Genomic DNA, 25,243 nt, shown 5'->3' with positions numbered 1-25,243 from the left:
CCAGGGTCTAATTAAAGAAATTCAACGAAGCAACACAAACAATGCAACACAGTTCACATATTAAACAGCAATTTATATGGTCAATGCCAAGAATAGGTTTACACAAATACCAGCGTGCTGGTTGTTGTTTTTTGTATTTAGTTTGGTGTGGATACGTTTTTAATTTTCCTCCATCAGATTTAAATCATTGAACCGATTGCAAAACATTGCGGAATCAGCATTTGGACTAAATTAACCAATGTATCTCTGTGCGTAAATGATCATCGTGCGTGAAGTCCATAGACAAACAAAGTTCGGAAGCCTAGAGATTAAAAGCGTTGGGCAAGTAACCGAAAGGTCGCTGGCTCAAATCCCCCGAGCCGACTAGATGAAACATCTGTCGGTGTGCCCTTGAGTAAGGCACTTAACCCTAATTACTCCTGCAAGTCGCTCTGGATAAGAGCGTCTGCTAAATAACTCAAATGTAAATGTTACAATTAAGAGAACTTCTGATATTTCAACACAGTATATATAACGTGTTATTTTTATCGAGCTCTCGTTTACCACTGATGAGGACTGGGAAGAGTTTAGAGATCTGTCCCTGTGGTTGGTGGAAGCACGCGCAATATTGCAGGCATCCACGGCCCAATACAGGCTCATTTGAATATTGTTGGCACTGGATCGAACACCTGTGAACAACAATTCACACGTAGGCTGCAGAGGAACACTTCTGGTCTCTATTTTTTCAGCCTCTGTAGAATTAACTTCACGATACTGCTTTTTGCGCACGAGTGTAGGCTACGTCTCCAATTTGCATTTGGATTGAGATTGATATTAAGGACGTATAAACTATGACTTTATTTGCCCATTTTTAAACTCCAAATTAGCTAAATGACTACAGTTGAATACATTACATTTGTAATGATATAATAATTTAATAACTTACCTAAATTTACAAAGCTCATCACCATGTCGGCGTCATTTAGGAAGGCATTCTCCTGATATGTTGCCAAAGGGGGACCTTGGGTGGTGTACATGGACTGGTACTGTTCCAACATGCCCTCCACTTCGTTTTTCTCCTCGCTGGATATCGTATTGTAAAGATCCAGCATGAAGAGCGGAGCGGAGTTGTACTTTCCATGTGACAGATGCGGTCTGGGTCTGTGTGGAAGTCCAAGGATGGAGAGGATCTCTTTCTGCATCTCTCTCTTTTCGTGAGTCCGCAACCGCCGGTGAATGAAACTTGGGTGCACCTCGTTGTTCCCATCGAATAAATAATTGCTACCTGCAATAAGGAACATGCAATAAGCGCTCCACCACAAACCCACAAAGGCAAACCAACAGCTTGTCATTGTATGTCCAGTTTGTAGTCAGTGTGTCTCTGACGTACGGTTTCAATAAGTTTATAGTTATTCTTCAAATTGGCTCCTTGTTCTCACTGAAAGCTAAAGTAGCTACTTTGAAATAAATCGAGAATCATTCACGCATTATGCAATATTATCCAACAAAAAATGTTCGTAAAATTGGTCTTCATAATTTCTGAAAAGTCTCCAAGTCCACAGCTCGGCTTTCTGCGTCAAAGGCAGCATGTAAAACAACTTCTAAACGCTTCGGTAAGTCCAAGTCAGACCCAGTCAAAATGAAAAGTTCCTCGACATGTTATCTGGTAAAAATATAACTCTGAAAGAAACCATTGTACTCTAGTGTATGTATTTAACTCTTAAATACACTATTTCCCAAAGTTGCGTAGAAGAAATAACCCCTTAACTTGAAGTTTCCTCAATTCCACCGGTTGAATGTGTATCTGCAGTGTCTGAGTTCTGAGTAACGGGCATTAGCAGGTAGTAAAGCGCGTGTAGCCACTGTACCCGCCCAGTTAGTGCGCACAGAGGATAGGTGGGGCTGATGACATTTGATTTACATGTAGAAAGTGCCAATCAAAAGCTGTACGTCTTTTCATACGCATGAGAAATTAAAAATACTTTAATTCATATTTATGACCATTTCTCAGCAATAACCCTCGCACCAAAAGTAAAACTTTCTTTGATGAAAAATCGTGATATATACTATTCGAATAACCTGGACAGGTCATAACGGTCTTATTTTTAAGTCACTAAAAGGTTTGAGACACTTGTTTCCTAAAGGTCCTCAAGGACTTTCTTTAGGGAAAACTACTCTAGTCCGCTTGGAAATAATATTATATTGGTTACGCACGACCCCTGACGATGAAATGAAAAACAGCAACATCTCAGACACGTTACAATATTACTATAAATAATCCTTATTTTTATATTTATGCCTTTATGCAAATTGAATCAAATTGTGATCCACGTTTGCTTAATGACTCCATTACACACTTGCGTCAAGAGACAGGGTTCAATAAAAGGTTAAATACAAAAATTATAACGTACTACTTATTTAAGGTGAGGGGTTGGAGAGGGAACAGAAGAGAGTGCCCCCACACCAGCACCGCCCCCCTCCGTGTTGTGTCTGTCTGTGTGCCCAGATCCCTCTGATAGGAAGGCAGGGTGTCCTTATCTCTCTGCAGCCTATCTTATCTGTTGGGAGCTTGAAGAGCGTAGCAGCATCAAAGTCACATCCCCTCCCCTCCCCCTTCCCCACCTCCTCCACTGGCTGAGGTCCAGGCGAAAGAGAGGAAGGAGACTCCCTACAACTGCCTACAGGACGGGGGGAAGAGATGAGACAGACAGGCAGCCAGCACAGTGGGGAAAAGTAAAAGAAGTCTGGCTGTTATATAAAAGACTACCTGCTCACTGTTTTTGGTCGTAGAGATTGAACGCATCTGTTTGCAGCCTTGTAGAATGAACTTTTGGAAAAGTAAGAATGAAAAATAATGTATAAAATTCAATACAGAACCCTTCTACCAAGAACCATTTGTCAATAATGCATTCTTTGCTAGCAATTCAGTACAATGGAGGATGACACAAAAAATATACTATATTGGACCAACAGTTGACTGTCTTAATATTAGCTTTATTTACACATCATCACATCTAATTTAGGCATGCCACTCTAACTGTATTAGCAAGTAAAATACATCATTGTAAAGACACGCCACGATTAGTGTCTGGCTATTGACGAATATTCAACCTCAAACGTCCACTTCGAGCGGTACAGAAATTGAATAGGAAATAACAATGTGTGTGTGTGTGTGTGTGTGTGTTGGGAGCAGGTGATAGCTGGGTGTATTGGCCATGGGTGAGGAGGCAGGAGGAAGCAGAGGGAGGGCACACAGGCTAAACAGGGGGTGTGTGTCCTGTCATCATGGCGTCTAGACAGAGCCTCTCCTCACCCTAATTAACACACACACACACACACGATGGGTCACACTCACAACCTGAGGAGAGAGATTGGAGTCCCTCATACACAGGCTGGTCTCATTGCAACCTGTGGATATAACTGTTCACTTATACTAACGGACAGTATACAGACAACCATATTGTATAGACGCACGCACACACCTGCCTTAGGGTACTACTTTCTCTGCTTCCAAGCTGAATCATCTCTCACACACATGCACGTGCGCGCAAGCACCCACACACACACAGATAATTGAGGGGGAGCTGTCCACCAGAGGAATGTTCACTCATAACACCAAGTTCACTTGGACTGCTAAATCTTCCACACTAATTATACAGACATAAACATGTGGGCACACACACATACACACAGGCATAAACACACTCACAGTCATTCTTCGCACAGTAATTATTCCTCTAAACATGGCATTTCCACACCACCATCTTACTACAGTATAGTCTGGTGGTAGACCCAAGACCCCACACATCACACAACCATAGTACAACTCCAACCAGAAACAATGCCAGTATAGTGCTGGTGCTTTTGATGCTATTGCTGCTTTCCAGTCTTTGTCTTTCAAAGGTTTTGCTTCTTTCGATCAGCCTCCATACCCCTACTAGCCCTCCCTCTAATTCCTCTAGATATGAGGGTGGTATACCAACCACAATTGTCGAGCGCAGTGATTTAACTTTAAAGAACCTTTGTATGTGGGGGATCATTATGAAATAGACAGTACAGATAAGCAGCTGGTGAGGTTCTGTCATTGTTTGTATGACTTTGTCATTTGCCCCACGGAGGTTGTGTCTGACACACCAGTATGACACTGTGTGATGCAAAATGGTGGGAAAGAGGTGGACAGGCGGCTAATAATCCATTATGAATTAGTTTTATCTAACCATTAGTAAACCATGTATACGTGTTTACCATCTATAAACCACTTAGTGGACCTGGTATAATTTATAAATCATGAAGAAAAAACTACGTACATATACACTATATACACAAAAGTATGTGGACACCCCTTTAAATTAGTGGATTCGGCTATTATAGCCACACCCGTTGCTGACAGGTGTATAAAATCGAGCACACCGCCATGCAATCTCCATAGACAAACATTGGCAGTAGAATGGCCTTACTGAAGAGCTCAGTGACTTTCAACGTGGCACCGTCATTATTATAATTTTTCTTTTAAATGTTACCTTTATTTAACTAAGATGCCACCTTTCCAACAGGTCAGTTCGTCAAATTTCTGCCCTGCTAGAGCTGCCCTGGTCAACTGTTAGTTAAAAAAAAAAATTTTTTATTTAACCCTTATTTTACCAGGTGAGTTGACTGAGAACAAATTCTCATTTACAGCAAAAACATGGGGAATAGTTACAGAGGAGAGGAGGGGGGATGAATGAGCCAATTGTAAACTGGGGATGATTAGATGGCCATGATGGTATGAAGGCCAGATTGGGAATTTAGCCAGGACACCAGAGTTAACACCCCTACTCTTACGATAAGGGCCATGGGATCTTTAGTGACCACAGAGAGTCAGGACACCCGTTTAACGTCCCATCCAAAAGACAGTGCTGTTATTGTGAGGTGGAAACATCTAGGTGCAACAACGGCTCAGCCGCGAAGTGGTAGGCCACACAAGCTCACAGAACAGGACTGCCGAGTGCTGAAGCGCGTAAAAATCGTCTGTCTTCAGTTGCAACACTCACTACCGAGTTCCAAACTGCCTCTGGAAGCAACGTCAACACAATAACTTTTCGTCGGGAGCTTCATGAAATGGGCTTCCATGGCTAAGCAGCCGCACACAAGCCTAAGATCACCATGCGCAATGCCAAGCGTCAGCTGGAGTGGGGTAAAGCTCGCCGCCATTGGACTCTGGACCAGTGAAAACTGGAGTGATGAATCACGCTTCACCTTTTGGCAGTCCGATGGCCGAATCTGGGTTTGGCAGATACCAGGAGAATGCTACCTGCCCCAATGCATAGTGCCAACTGTAAAGTTTGGTGGAGGAGGAATAATGGTCTGGGGCTGTTTTTCATGGTTAGGACTAGGCCCCTTAGTTCCACTGAAGGGAAAACTTAACGCGACAGCATACAATGACATTCTAGATGATTCTGCTTCCAACTTTGTGGCAACGGTTTGGTAAAAGCCCTTTCCTGTTTCAGCATGACAATCCCCCTGTGCACAAAGCATGGTCCATACAGGAATGGTTTGTCGAGATCAGTGTGGAAGAACTTGACTGGCCTGCACAGAGCCCTGACCTCAACTCCATCAAACACTTTTGGGATGAATTGGAACGCCGACTGCGAGCCAGGCCTAATCGCCCAACATCAGTGCCGACCTCACTAATGCTCGTGGCTGAATGGAAGCAAGTTCCCACAGCAATGTTCCAACATCTAGTGGAAAGCCTTCCCAGAAGAGTGGAGGCTGTTATAGCAGCAAAGGGGGGACCAACTCCATATTAATGCCCATGATTTTGGAATGAGATGTTCGACGAGTAGGTGTTCACATACTTTTGGTCATGTAGTGTACATAGGCATACATTATGTAGTCATGTTTATAAGCATACCTAAATAAAGTGTTACTAGGGCTTTGAGGAGAATTTCCCGCCTCTTCCTGTCCCTGAGCTGAACGTGGTTGCCCCGGCGACAGACTCAGTCTGGATGATTGGCGCTCCGTGGTCCATCTCGTACTGCAAGGCCAAGCTGAAGGAGGGGGCATCGTAGGCACTATAGAGGGCAGAGGAGCGGTCTGCACGCATGCACTGCTGGGGGAAGGTGCTGATCTGCTCAGCTAGCTCCAGAGCTGCCTGCAGAGCTGAGACACACGCAAAAACACACACACAAGATATATAAGTGAGCATCGTAAAGAAACAGACTCATGCGGAGGCAAATAAGCACATACATGTACACACATACACACCACCAAGCGTACATTCATTACACACCACCAACTAACTGTACACTAATCAAAATCAAACTTTATTTGTCACATGGGCCGAATACACATGTTAGACCTTACCGTGAAATGCTTACATACAAGCCCTTAACCAACAGTGCAGTTCAAGAAAGAGTTAAGAAAATATTTACCAAATAAACTGAGTAAAAAATAATAACAATTAACAATAAAATAACAATAACGAGGCTTTATACAAGGGGTACAGGTACCGATTCAATGTGCGGGGGGTACAGGTTAATAATAATAACAAATAGCGAGTAGCAGCACTGTACAAAAGAAATGGGGGGGGGGGGGGGGGGGGGTGTCAATGTAAATAATCCGGTGGACATTTGATTAATTGTTCAGCAGTCTTATGGCTTGAGGGTAGAAGCTGACCCTTTTGGTCCTAGACTTGGCGCTCTGGTACCGCTTGCCGTGCGGTAGCAGAGAAAACAGTCTATGACTTGGGTGACTGGAGTCTCTGAATTTTTTGGGGGCTTTCCTCTGACACACCTGGTGGTCAGGTCCTGTATGACGGGAAGATTGGCCCCAGTGATGTACTGGGCCATACGCATTACCCTCTGTTGCGCCTTACTGTCAGATGCCGAGCAGTTGCCAAACCAGGCAGTAATGCAACCAGTCAGGATGCTCTCGATGGTGCAGCTGTATAACTTTTTAAGGATCTGGGGACCCATTCCAAATCTTTTCAGTCTCCTGAGGGGGAAAAGGTGTTGTCGTGCCCTCTTCACGACTGTCTTGGTGTGTTTAGACCATGATAGATCGTTGGTGATGTGGACACCAAGGAACTTGAAACTCTCCACCCGCTCCACTACAGCCCCGTCGATGTTAATGGGGGTGTCACGACTTCCGCCGAAGTCGGTCCCTCTCCTTGTTCGGGCGGCGTTCGGCGATCGACGTCACCGGTTTACTAGTTACCACCGATCTATGTTTCCCTGTTCGTTCAGTTTTGTCTTAATTATACACACCTGTTTCATATTCCCTGATTACGTTCATTATTTAACCCTCTGATCCACCTCTGGCCTGCTCGCCTCCCTACCTCTGAGGAAGCACAGTTCCCGCTCAGCCCAGTCAAAACTGTTCGCTGCTCTGGCACCCCAATGGTGGAACAAGCTCCCTCACGACGCCAGGACAGCGGAGTCAATCACCACCTTCCGGAGACACCTGAAACCCCACCTCTTTAAGGAATACCTGGGATAGGATAAAGTAATCCTTCTAACCCCCCCTTAAAAGATTTAGATGCACTATTGTAAAGTGGTTGTTCCACTGGATATTATAAGGTGAATGCACCAATTTGTAAGTCGCTCTGGATAAGAGCGTCTGCTAAATGACTTAAATGTAAATGTAAATGAGTACAGGAGGGGACTAAGTACCCACCCCTGAGGGGCCCCAGTATTTACGATCAGTGTGGCAGACGTGTTGTTGCCTACCCTTACCACCTGGGGGTGGACCGTCAGGACGTCCAGCATCCAGTTGCAGAGTGGGGTGTTTAGTCCCAGGGTCCTTAGCTTAGTGATGAGCTTTGTGGACACTATGGTGTTGAACACTGAACTGTAGTCAATGAACAGCATTCTCACACAGGTGTTCCTTTGGTCCAGGTGGGAAAGGGCATTGTGGAGTGCGATTGAGATTGCGTCATCTGTGGATCTGTTGGGGTGGTATGCGAATTGGAGTGGGTCTAGGGTATAAGGGAGGATGCTGTTTATGTGAGCCTTAAGTGTTACGTGCCTCGAAGCGAGCATAAAAGGCATTTAGCTCGTTTGGTAGGCTCGCGTCACTGGGCAGCTCGCGTCTGGGTTTCCCTTTGTAGTCAGTAATAGTTTTCAAGTCCTGCCACATCCAACGAGCGTCAGAGCCGGTGTAGTAGGATCCAATCTTAATCCTGTATTGACGCTTTGCTTGTTTGATGGTTCGTCTGAAGGGCATAGCTGGATTTCTTATAAGCGTCCGGATTAGTGTCCCGCTCCTTGAAAGTGTCAGCTCTAGCCTTTAGCTCAGTGCAGATGTTGCCTGTAATCCATGGATTCTGGTTGGGATATGTACGTACAGTCACGGTGGGGACGGCGTTGTTGATGCATTTATTGATGAAGCCGATGACTGAGGTGGTATACTCCTCAATGCCATTGGATGATTCCCAGAACATATTCCAGTCTGTGCTAGCAAAACAGTCCTGTAGCGTAGCATCGGCGTTATCTGATTCACTTCCGTATTGAGCGAGTCACTGGTACTTCCTGCTTTAGTTTTTTCTTGTAAGCAGGAATCAGGAGGATAGAATTATAGTCAGATTTGTCAAATGGATGGCGGGGGAGAGCTTTGTATGCATCTCTGTGTGTGGAGTAAAGGTGGTCTAGAGTTTTTTTCCCCTCTGGTTGCACATGCGACATGCTGGTAGAAATGAGGTAAAACGGAATTAATTAAGTTTCCCTGCATTAAAGTCCCCGGCCACTAGGAGCGCCGCTTCTGGGAGAGCCTTTTCTTGTTTGCTTGTGGCCTTATACAGTTGGTTGAGTGCAGTCTTAGTGCCAGCATCAGTTTGTGGTAGTAAATAGACGGCTACGAATAATATAGATGAGAACTCTCTAGGTAGATAGTGTGGTCTACAGCTTATCATAAGGTACTCTACCCTAAGGCAAGCAATATCTCGAGACTTCTTTAATATTAGACATCGCGCACCAGCTGTCTTACCAGACCTAGCTTCTCTGTCCTGCCAGTGCATTGGAAAATCCCACCAGCTCTATATTAGCCGCGTCGTCATTCAGCAACGACTCAGTGAAACATTTTACAGTTTTTAATGTCCCGTTGGTAGAATAATCTTGATTGTAGGTCATCGATTTTATTTTCTAATGGTTGCACATTGGCCAATAGAACGGATGGCAGTGGAGGTTTACTTGCTCGCCTACAAATTCTCAGAAGGCAGCCCGACATCCGCCCCCTTTTTCTCTGTCTTTTATCACGCAAATGATGGGGATTTGGCCCTGTTCCCGAGAAAGCAGTATATCCTTTGCGCCGGACTCGTTAAAGGAAAAATCTCCAGTTCAAGGTGAGTAATTGCTGTTCTGATGTCCAGAAGTTATTTTCGATCATAAGAGACGGTAGCAGCAACATTATGTACAAAATAAGTTGGTTAGGAGCATGTAAAATGTCAGCCATCCCCTCCGGCACCATTCTAAACATTCACACCACCAAGCGTACACTCATTCACACCACCAAGCGAGTGTTATACACAAACACACAGGATTTATACCCTCTGTAGTTAGTTTCAATAATTACATTAGCATAGGGCACTTGGCAGCTATTCAGTTACAGCTACTGCTGGTGCATCCTCCCTTCTTCCTGCACTTCCTGCCTCTCTGTGCTTGAGCCAAGCCACTTTGTTCCCTGGGCCACATGAAAGCACTGGATGACATCCAAATCTCCTATGGAAGCAAAGGGCTGATGTGAGTGATGCCCAAGTGCCCCCTCTCTCTTTGAGCTATCTCTAACCAAAGTGATCAGCCTCTGAGTCCAATTAGTCGGACTTGGCTGTGGGAATGACTTCCGAAAAGACTTAACTTAATCTTCTAATGTTTTTTGAGGAATTTTAACCAGGAGAGCACATGGAAAGGCTTTTCGTAGGGATGAAGGAGTTGGAGTTCACACATTCATAGCAAAAATGCCATTTTGGAAATTATACATAGTCCAATTCAACTATCATTGCTCAATGAATTTGATGAAGTTATTCATATGGTTTATTCCAACCAATGAAATGGCATATAAATCGGATAACTCTGAGTAAAATAGCTTACATAAATCTGTCTAATCTACCACAGCCATTACATTGGAACGGACAACAAAATTTCAGAATGCAGTTAAAAAAAATACTTGTTCAGAGTGAGGAGAGGAACATTACAAACAAAACCTCAAGAGAGGGCATATTTCTTACCTTGGCCATCCGGTACCACTCTGTTAGCCAATCCGAAGGCTAAGGCCTCCTGTGCCCCAATGGGTCGTCCAGTCAGAATCAAGTCCAGAGCCCGGGAGAGACCAATGAGACGGGGGAGCCGGACTGTACCCCCATCAATCAGGGGGACGCCTAAGGAAGACAAGGGAATCATCCATGAGTGACATTCTGAGGAGGGCTGCAGGATTTTACAGAGTGGTTGACTATTCTAGTCTTCCTGTTGCACACAGACATACACATACGCTTATAAGTGGGTAGGTAGACTGTGAGGGAGTTTATCACTCATGCGTTCCACCCAGTGATGTAGTGTTAAAAATATAGGGTAAACGCTGACCACCGTTTGTGGTGAGTAAAGCAATGCAACTTATACTTTTAATGCATTTTCCGCAAAAGGTGGGTAAACGCTCGCGCAAAATTAAAAAGCTGCATAAACAGTGTTGTCTTGCTTTTACCCTCCACTTTTACGACTTAAAAAGGAGTGTTTTCCCACCAACAGTGAGTGGCTCCTAAAATGTCATAACTCATATAAAAATGAAATCTAAGTTTATTGGTAGCGTACACATATTTGTAGGTGTTATAGCAGGTGCAGTAAAATGCTGATGTTATAAGCTCCAACAGCGCAGTAGAATGTCTCGCAAATACAATACTAATACACAAATAATCAAAAATCAAAACAAGAAATCAAGACATGACAGTACGAGTCCAATTAATGATCCAGAGTAGCTAAATTAAAGTGACCATGTCCACCAGCATATCCACCAGCCTATTATTATTTGCGGAAGCCCTTGTGGCCGTGAGGCAGATGGAGGTAGAGTTTTACTGGCCTCCGAAGCACAGGGAGCTTGTCTCCTCAACTCCTCCCAGTCAGAGATTCTGCTTGACCACCCATTATTAAGAGCATATGAGTCCAACATATTTTCAGAACCTGAAATCATCTTTCTGGGTTTTCGGGGGGAGTTCCCCAGGGGAGAGTTGTGGAAACACTAATTCTATTCATTCATACTCCCTGCCACATTTTCGGAGTCCTTCAAATAAATCACATTTGAATACATTGAATACCTGTGTTAATACATCTGCAACCAATCGAGAGGCCTCGGGTCAAAAACTAAGCACATATGGCAACCTGACACAAGACAGGTTCTTAGGGAGGGAGCTCTTTGTCAGCAAATACATATTTCCCTGTCTCTAACGGTCAGGTCGATTCCGTTGAAAATTCCTATGAAAGAGTGTGCTACCAATAGCCCGAGCTGAAGAAAGCTGACTTCAATTCCATTATTTATTTATTTTTTAATTTACAAAGGCATCACAACAATAACATCGCATTACAGACTGTTACATTTTCTCGAACAGGATGGCCAGTTTGAGGTTTGAGTAATTCCACCCCACATACTGATGAGTCCCTCTCCCCCTCCCCCCACACACACACACACACACACACACACACACACACACACACACACACACACACACACACACACACACACACACACACACACACACACACACACACACACACACACACACACACACACACACACACACACACACCACAACCCCCTAGTTTCTCTCAGGGCCGGAGGCTAGATTAGATTGTGGCGTAGAGAGCCTCTTCAGTCCATGTCCAGAACTAACAGGCCAGATTGGCGAGAGAGGAGCCAGGTTGGGCCAGATAATCTTTAGTGCTGTTGGCACCATGCTATCAGCCGTCGGAAGGGTCCTCTCTTATCTAGCAGCCGCCTCAAAGCCTGCTGATACTCTCCCTGTCTGTCTCAAACTAGCCCTGTTTGCATTAACACACCAGCCCATCCTTTGTTCCCTATGAATGGAATCCAGTGTGTTGGGCAAGGTCCCCTTGAAATCGTCAATTTTTTTTTTTTTTAAGTTAGATTTTTTTGATTGGGAAGATCTGAGAATGAGAAAGGCCATGTTGTGGATATACTAGAACTTCCTTTAATTCCTCATCTATTCAAAGCAGATAAATCCATCTTAAGAGTCATACCAGTTTTAACAGTTTTTTATTTGCGTGTGTCAGCAGAGCCTATTGTCCAATAATAGATATAGGAGGTGGTTCTCTTCCTGATTGTCAGCCTTATCCTCTGCATTGCAGGGGTAGTGCAGGAGGCTATGCCTTTGACCACTTTTTTATCCAATGTTTTTCTCTAAAACGCTGCTATGCTATGGAGATTATGGTTAACCATTCATATTTACATAGAATTTGAATGTATGCTGGTTGAAACAATGGCCTCACTTAGGGCTGTGGCCGTCATGACATTTTGTCAGCTGGTTACTGTCACGCAAAAGACTGCTTATAAGTCCTGTGCCGTTATTTTATATTATATCATGTCATTGTTGAATACTTGTTTCTGATTGGCTTGAAGGGCATTATAGCTCGTGCATTATATCTGCACGGTAGAATTCAATGGCCATAGTTCATTATTACATGTTCTATGGTTTAGCTGCTTTTGAAAGATAAAGTCGAATTGAAAACATTATTGGCATTGTTGAATTCGATTTTCATAATGGCAAGCTAGGACTGTTAAACTAGCAAGTCTGTTTGTTTGGTTACCACGGAAACTACTGTAGCTAGCTAGTAAACTTGCTAGCTACTTCAGTGGATGTTGAACGCATTTCTAGGTGCAAATGTGTTAAATTATAGCCATGGTATTAAAAGGGATAATCAACTCGGGGCTCTAGTCGTTCTCTGGAAAATAATGCAACTCAGTGGAAGGTCAGTTCCACTCCGCTAGCACATCGTGGATCACACCTTCCAAGTCGTTCATTATTTTCCATTGAACGCAGAGCCCCTCGATGATTATCCCTTACGAATATAATTTCATTTAGCTGAATAAAATAGAAAGGAGTGGCTATGTTGAGCGTAAAAAGTGATCATTGGAAACAGGTCCTATACGCTAGATGTATAGTTATTTGGCAACTTTAGTTGTGAATGATACAAACCTTAGAATGTCTTAGAAATCAAAACATTATCTATTGATGATTTGAGAAAGTAGCAAAAAAAAAGCTTGCGCTCTGTTCCTTGCCTCAGGCTGCACAGCTGTTCTCTCATCAAGTGATCATATTTTCACCCATCAGACTATTCTCAAATGAATCTTGTCTTTACTAGTCTCTCCACTGGCTTCCAGTTGAAGCTCGCATCCGCTACAAGACCATGGTGATTGCCTACGGAGCTGTGAAGGGAACGGCACCTCCATACCTTCAGGCTCTGATCAGGCCCTACACCCAAACAAGGGCACTGCGTTCATCCACCACTGGCCTGCTGGCCCCCCTACCTCTGAGGAAGCACAGTTCCCGCTCAGCCCAGTCAAAACTGTTCGCTGCTCTGGCACCCCAATGGTGGAACAAGCTCCCTCACGACGCCAGGACAGCGGAGTCAATCACCACCTTCCGGAGACACCTGAAACCCCACCTCTTTAAGGAATACCTAGGATAGGATAAAGTAATCCTTCTAACCCCCCCCCCCCCCCCCCCCTTAAAAGATTTAGATGCACTATTGTAAAGTGGTTGTTCCACTGGATATCATAAGGTGAATGCACCATTTTGTAAGTCGCTCTGGATAAGAGCGTCTGCTAAATGACTTAAATGTAAAATGTAAATGTAAACTAGTCAAATTTGTTTCGATTTAGAATGGTCCATTATCAAATGGGCAGGAACAGGGGGGGAAAAGACATGTCATCCGTATGGTACACTCGAATAGCGAATGGAGGCCGCTCGCTTTCCCGCCGGACCGTTTTTCAATGATGCCGGGTAGGCTATTTTGGTTTTATAGTGGAGCATGTGCTTAATATGAGCAGCTGATAAATAAACATAAGAACACGTTCACTCCATGTTTGAGAAGCATGCTTTCGCTGCGCGACAGGTGATATTACGCCCAAAACCTGCAGCTACCCAGTGCTTGATTTGGGAAACCAATTGAAATTTGTTCGGGGACATCAATAGTAACATGATTTCGCAACAAAACATATTTTACTAAACTGTTGACAGCCCCTCTGCGCGCTCTAGAAATACATAAAAGTAGAGAGAGTAGGAGATGGAAACGCACAGAGGTGAGATTCTGTATAGCTAAAGGTAATGTGTCACCTAATTAATTCTGAAGAGAAAAAAAAGCCCTATTCCTAGGCAATTCAAAAACAAATACACTCTATCTGAAGGCCAACTCTGTAAGCCGCCCTGCACAATCAATAAACCAACAGCATTGCCTAGGGCTATACATTCTCTCCCAGACTCATGGATAGACATCTTGGAGCATAGCATAAGGTAACCAGTCCATCCTGTATGAATAATAATACAGTCCACACACAAAGGCAATAAATCAAATTTGTTTAATTTTGGAGTATAGGCTAGACCAATTATGTAGCAAAAACATATTAAATCATTTGAGTTTTTCTGCCATTTTAATTCAATTTTTTTTCTTCGGGCTCATGAGCCTACGCCTAAGCTCTAATATGGGTACGGGTGTTTTGAATGAATCATCACCTTAGAAAGCGCTGTCCATTTCGTTGCATTATTGAAACAACATCCACAACAACTATGTTTTACACTCAGTTTCAACCTGCTGTTGAACTTCTTTCTTCAAATTGATCATCACAGTTAGGTGAGTTTAAAAAGCACAATACTGTTTTGATTATACGAGTTTGATTTGATTTTCAATTGCATTGATGTCAGAGTGGTTAGAGGGACAATAGAGCCCTGAGTACCAGACCATTAGGACCTGTAGGTCATTAGCAAGTTGGGTAAGAGGAGATTAACATGACTCAACGGTCACATGGAATTTTACTGCGGTCATGACTCATGACTGCCGGTGTGGCGGTAATACAGTCACTGCAACAGCCCTAGCCTCACTCTCATTCATTTGCTTCCTCTTAGTTCAAACACCACATCTATAGGCACAGTAAGACTGCCAGTACACCAGTGAAGTGTTGAACTCTGTGAAACAGTTTGGGCAGACGACTGATGTTTTTCAGTTTGAACTGAGCTGTGCTGGAGATACAGGCATCTGCACCACTTCAAAGCAAAGCTGTCCACAATGGACTCTCATGAGGGTTAATGTGATTAAGTTCGATGCGGATTAAAGATTTCCAGCCAAATCCGTACGGAACGGATACAGAGATGAGAACGTGAACCTTTAACGGAGGTTCACTTTGAAACACTCCGACACTCCATCTTGGAGAAATATTTTGGGCTTAACACACTGTCACAGGATTCCCTTTTTGTTCAGCACATCAAAGAAATATTTGGACGTTTTTTGGTGTCTGCGAGTTCATTGTTTGATGAAGGCCTCCCCATGGGCTCTGAAGAACGCACAGGACATTCTGAGAACTAGAGTTTAACTCACATCCAGCAAAGCACAGAGACACACAGTGCTGCAGGTGCCTCTCTAGCCACTAGCCAGATCCTCTAGTCTTAAGACCAGGGTGTGGTCTTTCTAGTCTCTCTGCAGGCTTGGGGTCAGGTCCAGTCCAGTATCACACACAGTCTCTGGCAGCTGTGTCTCACCCCACCACCCCATCCATCTCACTAATTGGATCTTTGAGCGCAGCCGGAACGTCCGGAGCCAAGGTCCAGAGGTTATCCTGCATTGGGCCAAGGACAGCCAGGAGGTTCGAAATTCAGGTTCTGCTAAGGACTCCCTGTAGAGGTTGGACTAACGGTCCACTCCTGTGCCCATGCATTGCTTAGAGGGGGAGTATTCAGCCATGCAGCTTCACGTAGCAGAGTGTTTCTGAATGGTATCCCCATGTCATTAATAACAAGTCATCGGGTAGTTGTTTGAGTTGGCCAACATGATGTCAGCTTTGGACCAGGCTGTGCTCTAAACATGTGGGCTATCCTATGATCCCTCGTTTTGGCCTTTCTCGTTTTTCCACACGAGACGGGGGCTCCAATGAATCATGTGACAGGAAGCTGTCACTCACTTGTGTCTTCCATTGGGCCACATCACATAGATTTGGGTTATTCATTCAAACCACAGGGATCCCTTGGGCTGCTGTCCAAGTGTTTCTCCACCAAAAACGCTTACAGAATTCTCCCATCAAACTAAAGAGATGCAACAAACCTACCAGAGAGATAAACTCCAGAGGAGTAGCGTTCCTTTTGATGAGTAGAGCCTTACTGCTGCTATACACTCCAGGCTAACTACAGAGTGGAGGAACACAACGTCCACAGCTGATAACTGGGTATGGTCAAAATAACAATTACAGTGCTAAACTCACATCCAATTATAGAACGAGCCACAGTGGCAAAACTAAGCTGGGGAAATGACTGGGAAAAGTGTTGACAAACAACCCAGGGGTTTGTGGAATGAGGCATAGCCGAGATGGTGGGGTGGCTGAACATAAGCAGCTGGGAGGAAATGTGCCTCTGCCGCCACCAGTGTCAAAACCTCACAGAGCACACATGCTCCACTCTGGGCTGCTTAAGGAGATCTGAAGTGAGCGGTTAGTCATTCCCCTTTCACCAGCTCAATTCGGTACGTATCAAGGAAAGGAGACAATTTGAGGATTGAGGAAGCCAATAAAGACTATTGAGATTTACCCCTGATGTCATGCACTTAGCGGCGTCAGTATGATATATGATGGGAGGTGAAGAAGACGAGACATGGTGGCCATGCCCCTGCCACAAGACAGTCTGAACGGTGGCTCTGGCCCTGGTCGCAAGTCAGGCAAGGGCACTGCCAGGATGCTCTGTTTAATTACAGAGCCAAAATGATAAGCCCCGTTTAGAGAAAGAGACCCAGGATCTACCCACTGCCAGTAAATTATAGTACGGCCGGTCTTATTTAGAAACACAGAGGTCATATTTTTAACCCCGGAGGCAGACTGGTGTCGAGATGGGAGATGCTACTACACGCTACATTCATTTCCTCTCCTTCTGGTTATCAGGGAGTGCAGCATGTACAGTACTGGTGTCTGTACATGCAATGCTTTCAAAGGCCATGGTCATTGCTGCTATCGCAGTTACTCAAACCCAAACAGGAGAAAGCTAAAGTGATAGCGGCTTGAAATTCTATGTTGCTGTTGAAAGGAAAATGAATCAGGCACTTTGTAACAATTTTGACTTCCACTGGTGGGTTAAGGGCTGCAACCTCACACAATTACATGACATACACACACACTAGTGGGGGGGTGGACCAGGCTCAGGGAGGTGGCTAGGGGTCATCTCGTAGGCGGGATACACATACCAAATCTGCGACAGAACACCCCCATGACAGCGCTCTCCTCCACCACTCTCAGGTCAGCCAACAGAGCCAGCTCCAGCCCTCCAGCCACTGCGTAGCCACTGACCGCTGCTATCAACGGCTTGGACAACACCAGTCGGGAGGGACCCTGGGAAGGACACAACATGACACACACACCCTGAGCGAGGCATGAAAAGAATACACTCCCTAAACAAGGCTGCAACTAGACTTCCTGCACAAACATACTCCCACAACAAGGAAGGACCTTGGTCTTTTACAAGAATACACAAGCTTGAAAGACTGGCAATAGAGATTACAGATTATATACAGTGCCTTCAGAAAGTATTCATACCCCTTGACTTATTCCACATTTTGTTGTGTTACAGCCCAAATTCAAAATGGATGTCACTACAAGTTGATTGGAGTCCACCTGTGGCCAATTCAATTGCTTGGACATGATTTAGAAAGAAACACACCTGTATATATAAGGTCCCACAGCTGACAGTGCATGTCAGAGCATAAACTATATCATGAAGTCCAAGGACCTGTCTGTAGATCTTGTGTTGAAAGTTCCCAAGAGCAGAGTGGTCACCATCATTGGGAAATTGAAAAAATATGGAACTACCCAGTTTCTGCCTAGAGCTGGTCGTTCGACCAAACTGAGCAACTGGGCAAGAAGGACCTTGGTCAGGGAGAGGTGACCAAGAACCCAATGCCCACTCTGACAGAGCTATAGAGTTCCTTGGCTGAGATGGAAGAACCTGCCAGAAGGACAACCGTCTCTACAGCACTTCACTAATTTGGGCTTTATGGGAGAGTGGCCAGACGGAAACCACTCCTGAGTAAAAGGCACATGACAGCACGCTTGGAGTTTGTAAAAATGCACGTGAAAGACTCTGAGAGCATAAGGCAAAAGATGATGCAGTCTGATGAGACAAAAATGTTACTCTTTGACCTGAATGCAAAGCGCTATGTCTGTAGAAAACCAGGTACAGCTCATCACTCGTCTAACACCATCCCTACCGTGAAGCATGGTGGTGGCAGCATCATGCTATGGGGATGCTTTTCAGTGGCAGGAACTGGGAGACTGGTAAGGATAGAGGGAACAATGAATGGAGCCAAATACAGGCAAATCCTTGATGAAAAACTGCTTCAGAGTGCAAACGACCTTAGACTGCGGGGCAAAGATTTACGTTCCAACAGGACAATGACCCCAAACATACAGCCAAAGCAAAACTTGAATGGCTTCAGAACAAGAATGTGAAAGTCATTGTGTGGCCCAGACTTGAATACCATTGAAAATCTGTGGAAAGACTTGAAGATTGTTGTTCACCGCTGCTCCCCATCTAACTTAACAAAGCTTGAGAAAATCTAGAAGGAAGAATGGGAGAAAATCCCCAAATCCAGATGTGCAAAGCTGATACAGACATACCCAAGACGACTCAAAACTGTAATTGCCGCCAAAGATGCTTCTACAAAGTACTGACTCAGGGATGTGAATACTTGTGTAAATTAGATATTTCTGTATTCCATTTCAATAAATTTGCAAAAATGTCTAAAAACATGTTTTCACTTTGTCATTATGGGGTATTTGTGTGTAGATGGGTGAGAAAAACATACATTTAATCAAATTTGAATTCAGGCTGGAACACAAAAAAATGTGGAGTAAGTCAAGGGGTAAGAATACTTTCTGAAGGCACTGTATGAAAGACATACCACAACTGATCCATTTACATATACATACAGAGGGGTCAATAATGACAAACAGATACATTGAAAGTTAGGTTGTGTGTTATCAGTCATCGACAGTTCTGTGCACACTGATCGCGTGTGAGGGTGATGCAAAGTCATGGAAGGTTTTTGCAGATGCACGCACCATAGGAGCAGGACCTTTGGTGACATCTTGCTCCAATTTGAGGGAGGCAGTGTGATGGGCCAGCTCTTTCAGATCGTAACCAGCACAGAAATTCCCTCCTGGAAGAGACCACAAAATTACAAAGTATGGCAGCTGGCAACTGAAGAGGAAGGGAAAATGACGAGGATGAAAAAAAACACAACAACTTGAAGAAGAGAGGCAGGGCTGCAATTTAGAAATGCATGAGGAAATATGGCTGGCTGGCACACAAATGGTTTTCTGCTCTTGGCGTGGGCTCAGTCTCTCTTTACTGCACAATGCTCTCATTAATGGTAGAATAACGCACCCTGACCAAAGCCCCTTCCATTGGATTCATGTGGTAATTACAACATTACCCAGGAGGCCTACAAACACTATGTCACAGGCGCTGAGGCGGAGGGCTGTAAAACGGTGTGACCGCTCTGTTTCTAACTGTAATGAGACTGAGGATGAGAAATGTGCTACAACACCCCTCTACTGAGACTGGCTTGATTACAGCAGCGGTGGATCAGAGGAGGAGAGTTCTTTAAAAGGCTGTGTCTGTGTAATTATATGCCGGTGCTTCCTGGATTTGATTGAATCTGTATGAAGACATATTGTAAAAGGACTATACCAGGAGATATTATGATATCGTTTTCTGTTCTTAAAACTGATAAGATCATATTGTGACTTCATGGTGAGTTTAGAATCAGAGAAACAAGCTAAAACCAATATGCAAATTGTGCAGTGCGCACGACTCTTTGGGAAAAGCACTTAAAAAATATTTTATTATTGATATTAATGGAAAAGTTGAAGTAACATGCCCATATCTCATGTTTGGATTTGGCCTCACGCGACAACACTTTATCGTATGTTCTCTACAATGGGGATAAAATGGCCTCATTGAAAGGTGCTACAACAGTGACCTTTGCAGCTATTTCAGCAGTTAGCAAACCTTCAAATTCCCCTATCCCTCTTACTATAAAAACATAGAAATACGATTCCAAAAAACTATAAATATGTGCCAACAGATTCAAAAAATGTATAACAGAGGTAATTACTCATAATTTAGTGAAAAGTACTGAAACAATTCTCCCAAAATGGCGATGAAAATTATCATGTTTTGGACTAATTTGGACCAAATAGCTTCCTTATGGCTGCACTGTTAGTATTCCAGACTGGACATGTCTAGCTGTCACCTCCACCAGTAGAGGGATTAGTATTTACCAGGGCAGTACTACATTTGAACCTACAAGCTGGATTTACACTCCAATTAACAACAATTGCCAGCGCAGGAATCCAAGTGCACTTTGCCAGAGTCGTCCATTACGTTGGTCAAAGTTAAGCCAAATAACACAAGGCAATTACCGACACACTGTTTTCAGTTCAGTGCCGAAGCGACCGGCATTTAGCAGCCGTCATTTCTGGGTTGCAGCTTTGAGGTGTTGAAGCATTAAAATAAAGCCTCTCTGCCGACGCTACACTCTAAGGGAGGAGAATTGATCCTGGTTGAAAAAATGATTTCCATTGTGGGAGTTCATTTGGATGGGGTGAGATGATATTTTGCAGAGGTATTAAATGTGTATAATTCTCGCTCCTTGGTTGACACAAAGCAGGGCCCTGGAAGCTGTGAGCATACATATGTTAATACAGACACTGCGGCGGCCGTCAAGGCTGGCTCTCAGGACCCCTGTGAACCCATCTCCTGGATGCTGTTAAATCAGGGCTAATTAGGCAGTGTGAGCAGGGGATGAGGCGGAGGAGTGGAGGATGTGATTCCCACTCTTGGCTTCTAGCGCCTGCAGTTAGCCGGCGAAATGATTCAAAGAGAGTTTGATCTCTCGCCCCAGCTGATTGGGCCGCATGGTTCTACATGTGTAATTAAGGATATCTAAATAATTGGGGACTGTTTATAGTGTGTTATTGGGAGCCCGCCCACATAATTATATTCTGCCGAAATTATAAGGAAGTCATGTTCTTAAGGCGTTACTATGAACACCTTGCTATGTAGGAATAAGATATATACAGTGCCTTCAGAAAGTATTCATACCCATTGACTTATTCAACATTTTGATGTGTTACAGCCTGAATTCAAAATGGATGATTATTTTTTACCCATCTACACACAATACCCCATAATAACAAAGTGAAAACATGTTTTTAGAAATGTTTGCCGAAGGCACTGTAAATATCATAATAGCCTGAATGTAAATGTCCTTATTAGCATTCTGTTGTCAAAGACATACAAAATATACTATTTCCATCCAATAAAAGGGGTGTAATTGCATCTCTACGAGTTTGCTGTCTACTGTTCTGTATGTCTGTGGGAGAGAGGGATGTCATGTTTTGGATGTGTATGTTAGTGAGCTGTGGAAAGAAAATATATCAGGTGTCTGCAACAGGCCAAAATGATCCCGCGAGCGATTTTTTTATATAAAAAATAATAATATTAGTTTTGAGTCAAAAAACACTAAAATCACCAGGAATTCAGCTAAAAAAATGTTTCATTTGGAAATCTGTTCTGAAGTATTCCCACAAATAAAAAATAAAAAGTGCCTTCAGAAAGCATACCCGTTGACTTATTCCACATTTTGTTTACAGCCTGAATTCAAAATGGATTAAATGGATTCTTTTTTTCCCTCACACAAATTACACACAATACCCCAGAATAAAAAATTTAAAACATGTTTTTAGAAAGGTTTACAAATGTATTGTAAATGAAATACAGAAATCCAATTTAAGTATTCACACCCCTGAGTCAATACATCTTAGAATCACCTTTAGCAGTGATTACAGCTGTGAGTCTTTCTGGATTAGTCTCTAAGAGCTTTGCACACCTGGATTGTACAATATTTGCACATTATTTTTAAAATTCTTCAAGCTCTGTCAAGTTGGTTGTTGATCATTGCTAGACAGCCATTTTTCAGTCTTGCTATAGATTTTCAAGCAGATTTAAATCAAAACTGTAACTAGGACACTTGGGAACATTGATTGCCGTCTTGGTAAGCAAGTCCAGTGTATATTTGTCCTTGTCTTTTAGGTCTTTGTTCTGGTAAAAGGTGAATTTGTCTCCCAGTGTCTGTTGGAAAGACTGAACCAGGTTTTCCGCTAGGATTTTGCCTGTGCTTAGCTCCATTCCATTAATTTTTATCCTACAAAACTCCCTAGTGATTGTCGATGACAAGCATACCCATAACATGACAGCCACCACCATGCTTGAAAATATTAAGTTGTACTCAGTGATGTGTTGTATTTGCCCCCATCCAACACAACAGTTTTACTTTAGTGCCTTATTGCAAACAGGATGCATGTTTTGGAATATTTGTATTCTGTACAGACTTCCTTCTTTTCATTCTGTCATTTAGGTTAGTATTGTGGAGTAACTACAATGTTGTTGATCCATCCTCAGTTTTCTCCTATCACATCCATTAAACTCTGTAACTGTTCATGGTGACATCCCTGAGGGGTTTCCTTCCTCTCCGGCAACAGAGTTAGTAAGGACGCCTGTATATTTGTAGTGACTGGGTGTATTGATACACTATCCAAAGTGTATTTAATAACTTCACCATGCTCAAAGGGATATTCAATGTCTGCTTTTTATTTTTTATTTTTACCCATCTACCAATAGGTGCTGTTCTTTGTGAGGCATTGGAAAACCTCCCTGGTCTTTGTGGTTGAATCTGTGTTTGAAATCCACTGCTCGACTGAGGGACCTTACAGATAATTGTATGTGTGGGGTATAGAGATGAGGTAGCCATTCAAAAATCATGTTAAACTCTATTATTGCACACAGTGAGTCCATGCAACTTATTGTGACTTGTTAAGCAAATATTTACTCATTAACTTATTTAGGCTTGCCATAACAAAGGGGCTGAATACTTATTAACTCAAGACATTTCAGCTTTTCATTTTTAATTAATATGCATAAAAATGGAAAAAACATAATACCACTTTGAAGTTATGGGATATTGTGTGTAGGCCAGTATCACACAATCTCAATTTAATCAATTTTAAATTCAGGCTGTAACACAACAAAATGTGGAAAAAGTAAAGTGACGTGAAAACTTTCTTAAGGTACTGTATCGTGTCTCAATGTATGAAATGATTGTATTTAAAAATAACAATCTCTTTTTGGGCTTAGTTGTGGTCAACTTGCAGTGTACACATAATTATAATTATGTTCCAGCGCCGACCATCCACTACGACAAAAAAACGGCTTGTGGCTGAATCTAGTTGCCTACTACTGCAATACATCATCATCCGTCATGTCTCTGGTGTTGTCATAGAGACCCTCTTTGCTTGTCTCTATGTGCTAATGTCATGGGCGGGATCTGAACCGAGGTCTACTGTAGAAGAAACCAACATCTTAACTATTAGGCCAAGAAGAAATTCCCTCTTGGGCCAAGGGCTGACAGATTTTGAAGTCCCAGGCAGGGCTACCTCATCATGTGACCATGAGCAACTGCTACTTTAACCTGCTGACCTAGCCTAGATGCCAGTCAGTTTCTGCTCTCTTGCCAACTCTTTATGGAATTATCATGCAAAACACGTTTAACTTGACAATGGAGTAGGCAAAAGCACAAACAGATCTGGGACCAGGCTACTGCTGACCCTCCATCAGAGGCTTTGCTGAGCTGCTGTCTGTAGTGAGCAAGGTGTCTGTCTAACCGTTGCCATGTAGCACTGCTACAGTCAGGGCGGGGTCGCTGTCGAAGGCCGTGAGCTCGTCCAGCAGCCGTCCAGCCGTCTCCTGGTTCACCGCGTTCCGCACCTCGGGCCGGTTGATCGCCACGGTGACCACTGACCCCCTCCTCTCCTTCACCACCGTCCGCCCGGCGACTGCACAACAATGGGAGAGAAGAGAAGTGAGACCGCAGCACTTAGAAAGAAATGGCCCCAAAACTGGGACTGGAATAGATCATGGCTGAGGATGAAGCTATGTGGCTTGTGGCAGAGAGCGTACAGTTGACTTTACATATTTACGATAAGAAAAAGGGACCGAAATCAAGGCAGTTGCATCAAAAAGAACTTCAACAAAAGAGATGGGATATCCAACATCACCCCAGCCATCCTACAATCATACAAAGTACACAGTTTGAGAGCCAAAACACATTTCCATATAATATAGTATATGAAATAGTGTAACTTAGCGTTATTCAATATTGACTACAATTTCATATTCCAATTTAAAGAGCGTTGGAAGTCAAGGTCAGTAAATTGAGTGTGCAGAACTCCACACAAATGATATCCACATATCCTAAATGCATGTTTTGTAACAAAGTGATACATAATGGCGCATGTTTTGAGAAATATATGTCTCAACTATTATACGAATATACGAGGCTCCTCAGTCAATCCATTGAATCCACATTCCACTCTGCCCCATGTCCATGGTCTGGTCTGAAAGCAAGTATTTACTGCCCTCTGCTGCCAGAGAAATGCCATTGCATATGACACAACTGTGTTCTTCAGCGTACTACCTTTCTCTGATTCCTTTCCAGCTGAAGTGCTGTAAGGGCTATTTTTATCATAATATTTTTTTCCAAGTAACCGGACTAGGGCAGTAGCAGCTCGCCAGCTCAGAGTTCTAGCTAACAAAAGACGTGTCGTACTCTGACACGCTCGGAGAGCCATAGTTGTGATTGACAAGCAAAAATAGAAACTGCTGAAGCTCACAGGAACAAAAGTAGCCCCAATTCAAAAGTTAATGTTCCTTATCCACATCTACAAACAAAATAAAATAAAAATGTCTACATATCAACAAACGTTCCAATGTTTACGAATAATGTGCAGCACCTTGCAAGTTCCCCCCCAGAAACAAGGCAAACTGTAAGTAAGGTTCTGCACACGATTGGCGCATGCAGGGGTGTTAAACACAAGTTCAGACAGGAGAGGGCAAAGTCGAGCCATTTCTTGCACTGCAGTGCACATTGCCGCAGAGGTACATTTTCTGTAGAAAATAAAGTGCTTAAGCACAGATGAA

The 25,243-nt window shown here is 43.5% G+C and overlaps 2 protein-coding genes across 2 annotated transcripts in view; both read right to left on the bottom strand.

Moving 5' to 3' along the window:
• The window catches only part of bmp6 (bone morphogenetic protein 6), a 35,901-nt gene extending 34,080 nt beyond the window's left edge, over positions 1-1,821 (bottom strand). The window contains exon 1 of the mRNA XM_014181053.3: positions 926-1,821. Within this exon, the coding sequence (XP_014036528.1) occupies positions 926-1,331 (406 nt within the window). The 5' untranslated portion in view covers positions 1,332-1,821. The remainder of the gene's footprint in view (positions 1-925) is intronic.
• A 1,131-nt stretch (positions 1,822-2,952) lies between these two features.
• zgc:101569 (enoyl-CoA hydratase EchA19) lies at positions 2,953-25,085 on the bottom strand. Its single transcript, XM_014181056.3, has 6 exons — positions 24,741-25,085; positions 23,929-24,099; positions 19,264-19,361; positions 17,391-17,535; positions 10,178-10,327; positions 2,953-6,117 (listed from the first exon to the last, which is right to left on the bottom strand). Exons 1-6 carry the CDS (start codon positions 24,892-24,894, stop codon positions 5,885-5,887), a joined length of 951 nt encoding a protein of 316 aa, XP_014036531.2. The 5' UTR covers positions 24,895-25,085; the 3' UTR covers positions 2,953-5,884.
• Between the last annotated feature and the right edge of the window lie 158 nt (positions 25,086-25,243).

Source organism: Salmo salar, chromosome 29 (assembly GCF_965601325.2).
Source record: "Salmo salar chromosome 29, fSalSal1, whole genome shotgun sequence".
Lineage (NCBI taxonomy): Eukaryota > Metazoa > Chordata > Actinopteri > Salmoniformes > Salmonidae > Salmo > Salmo salar.
The sequence above is the reverse complement of the archived record's forward strand: the minus strand, read 5'-3'. Positions and strand labels throughout refer to the sequence as shown.

Bases quoted from the DNA above. Each gene is read 5' to 3' on its own strand.
- zgc:101569 (XM_014181056.3), bottom strand. From the start codon at position 24,894: ATGGCTCTCCGAGCGTGTCAGAGTACGACACGTCTTTTGTTAGCTAGA. The intron at 24,100-24,740 runs GTAGTACGCTGA...ATTGTTGTGCAG, and splicing joins TGGAAAGGAATCAGAGAAAG to TCGCCGGGCGGACGGTGGTG. The intron at 19,362-23,928 runs GTTAGACAGACA...GGTCTCTTCCAG, and splicing joins AGCAGTGCTACATGGCAACG to GAGGGAATTTCTGTGCTGGT.